At 72.4% G+C, this 2,837-nt stretch overlaps 1 protein-coding gene across 1 annotated transcript; it reads left to right on the top strand.

Annotated features, from left to right (window-relative positions):
- Positions 1 to 456: 456 nt before the first annotated feature.
- On the top strand, positions 457 to 2,466 carry LOC308053402 (uncharacterized protein; the record flags this gene model as incomplete). Its single annotated transcript, XM_080364251.1, has 4 exons — positions 457 to 530; positions 648 to 802; positions 1,051 to 1,155; positions 1,439 to 2,466. The coding sequence occupies 4 exons, from the start codon at positions 457 to 459 to the stop codon at positions 2,464 to 2,466; spliced, it is 1,362 nt and encodes a 453-aa protein (XP_080220377.1).
- Positions 2,467 to 2,837: the final 371 nt, after the last annotated feature.

Here is a 2,837-nt window from a genome sequence, read left to right as displayed (position 1 = left end):
TCCGTGCCGGGGCCCGCGCCACCGCCGGCGGCCCCGGGCAGAGATGCAGCAGGTGAGGCCGAACGGGCTCCCCCGGGACCAGCCGGGGGCGGCGGGGCCGGGCGGGGGTTCGCGGTCGCTGCCCCGATCCCGGTCCCTGTCCCAGCCCGGTTCCGGCGGCAGCTCCGCCGCTGCCTCCCGGTTCCTCCCGGGCTGCTCCTCCGGGTCCGCGGCTCGGCCGTGGCTCTGGCTGCCCGTGCGCCCCGGCAGCCCCCGGTACGGCCGGGAGGAGCGGGGGCTGCCTGTGCCCCCGGGGGCCGCCGCATCTCCCGCCCCTCCGGTGCCCGGTGGCCCAGCCCGGCGGGTCGGACAGAGGGTTTCCCCGTTCCCGGCGGGTGCTGAGCCGGTGGCCAAACGGGGCTGGATGCGGGCCCAGCGCCCTGGTTGTGCTCAGTGCGGGGGCGCGGCCGGGCGGGCATGGCCCCTGCCTGGGCACAGGGACAACCGGGGCCCCGCTCTCCCGGGACCGTCCCGGCAGCCCCGGCCGCCCTGTGCCAGTTGCCAGGGGGCTGAGCAGGATGGGGACATCTCGGGAACGGCGGCGTGCTGCAGCTCCGCGTGCCCCCGGGGGGAGGGGGTGACCCCGCCAGCCCCCTGCCGGTCCCCAGGTCCCCGCAGCCCCGCTCTGTTTCTCAGGGTGCGGTGACCTTCAAGGATGTGGCCATCTACTTCTCCCCCGAGGAGTGGGTCCTGCTGTCGGCCGCGCAGCGGGAGCTCTACCAGGAGGTGATGCTGGACAACTACGAGCTGGTCACCAGCCTGGGTAAGGACACGCCTCCGGGGGGCCTGGGCAGGAGCCGGCGGGCTGGAGGCTCAGCCAGGGGTCCAGATGCTCAGCTGGGGGTCCACAGCCCCCGCTGCCATGGCCGGGGTTGTCACCGGCAGCTCCCCAGGGTGCGGGAGGTGTCAGCCTCCTGACCCCGCTGTCCCCACAGCGCCTGATCATGTCCCCATGGCCCCTGGTGACAGTGACGCTCCCCAGGCACACTGAGGTGTCTCTCTCCTGCACAGATCGTGAGTCCAAGCTCCTCTACAGAATGGATCCCGAGGAGGAGTCGTGCGAGGGCGTCCCGTACGGCGGTGCCGACAGCGGAGCGCTGGACAACTCCAGCACCTGTGAGTGACCGTGGGGGCACCGGGCTGGGGAATCGGGGCTGATTTAGTGAGTCACAGACAGAAGCCCCGAGCGCAGCATGAGGGGGCTGGTCACAACCACACCCCCCCCGATGAGCTCCTGTCTGACATCCCACCGGGGCTTTGGGTGTCCCACCCCACCCGGTTGTCCCGTGGGTGTCGCAGGGGTGGGAGCAGGCTGTGGGTGCGGGGATTGTCACAGGTCTGTGCTGGTGGTGCCCCGCCCGGGACACCCCCCGCCATGGCTGCCCCTTGTTCCCAACAGCTGCCTGCGGTGGGACCCCTGACCAGGACCCATCAGAGTTTGACGACCGAGGACGCTGCGTCCTGCCTGCGTCACCAGCCGGGGCGGCCGAGGAGTCGAGGTACCCGCTGCTCTGCTCCCGCTGGTGTGACACGGGGCCGGGGGCCTGGGCCAGGGACGCCCCCCGGCAGCTGCCGGGCTGGGAGCGGGAGGAGCAGCCCCTGGAGGTGTCGGGGGGCCGGCGGCTGCTCATCTGCTGCACCTGCGGGCAGAGCTTCGAGGACGAGGCCAAGCTGAGCGCGCACCAGCGCGAACACGCGTGCCCGGCGCCCTACCACCAGTGCGGCGCCTGCGGGAAGGCGTTCCGGCACCACCGCAACCTCCTGACGCACAAGAAGCACCGGGGCCTGCGCCGGCACACATGCACCGAGTGCGCCAGGACCTTCTGCCTGCGGGGGGACCTGCTGCGGCACCGGGCCAGCCACGGCGGCGAGGGCCGGCACGCCTGCGCGCTCTGCGGTGACAGCTTCCGCCACAAGCGCGACCTGCAGGCGCACGGCGAGGAGCACGCCGGCCGCGCGCCCCGCCAGTGCCCCGAGTGCCAGAAGCGCTTCGAGGACGAGGCCAGCCTGAGCCGGCACCGCGCCACCCACTGCGAGGAGCGGCCCTTCCTCTGCGGGCGCTGCGGGCGCAGCTTCAGCTGGCGGGAGAGCCTGGTGATCCACCAGCGCAGCCACGCGCAGGAGCGCGCCCACACCTGCCCCGACTGCGGCCGCAGCTTCAGCCGCAGCGGCAACCTGCTGGTGCACCAGCGCGTGCACACGGGCGAGCGGCCCTTCGCCTGCGCCCAGTGCGACAAGACCTTCTGCAACAAGGCCAACCTCATCACGCACAAGAAGCTGCACCGGCGCTGCAGGACCTTCACCTGCGCGCAGTGCCGCCTGAGCTTCGGCTCCCGCAGCGAACTGCGGCTGCACCTGCGGGCGCACCGCGACGGGGACGCGGGGACCCTCGGGGCAGAGGACGCCGGGGGAGGCTGCCAGCAGTAGCTGTGGCTGCTCTGGCCGGGGTTTAACCCGTGCAGAGGGCCCTGGGGGGCTGCAGCCGGGCAGGAGGGACCGGTGCCCCCACAGGACATTTTGCTGCCTCCTCCCTGGGGTTTCATGTAGGTCATGTCCAGGACCTGTGAGCCCCACGCTCCGCACCCCTCAGACCCCGGAAAACCCTTCCCGGTCCCCCAGTGCCCTGCCCCGCTGCGGGGGCTCCTTGTTGTCTGTATTTAAAGCCAGAATTGAGAACTGCAGCGTGGGGTCTGGACTCTCGCAGCCGGGCGGGGAGGCCTCGTCTGGAGCTGCCGTGGGTTGGAGCCCCTCAGCCCTGCCCAGCTTTTGGCCCTCGGTCCCAGCTTTTGGGCCTCGGT

This window comes from Nesoenas mayeri (genome assembly GCF_963082525.1).
Source record: "Nesoenas mayeri genome assembly, chromosome: 2".
NCBI classification, from domain to species: domain Eukaryota; kingdom Metazoa; phylum Chordata; class Aves; order Columbiformes; family Columbidae; genus Nesoenas; species Nesoenas mayeri.
Note: the sequence above shows the minus strand (reverse complement) of the source record. Positions and strands in the feature narration are given on the sequence as shown.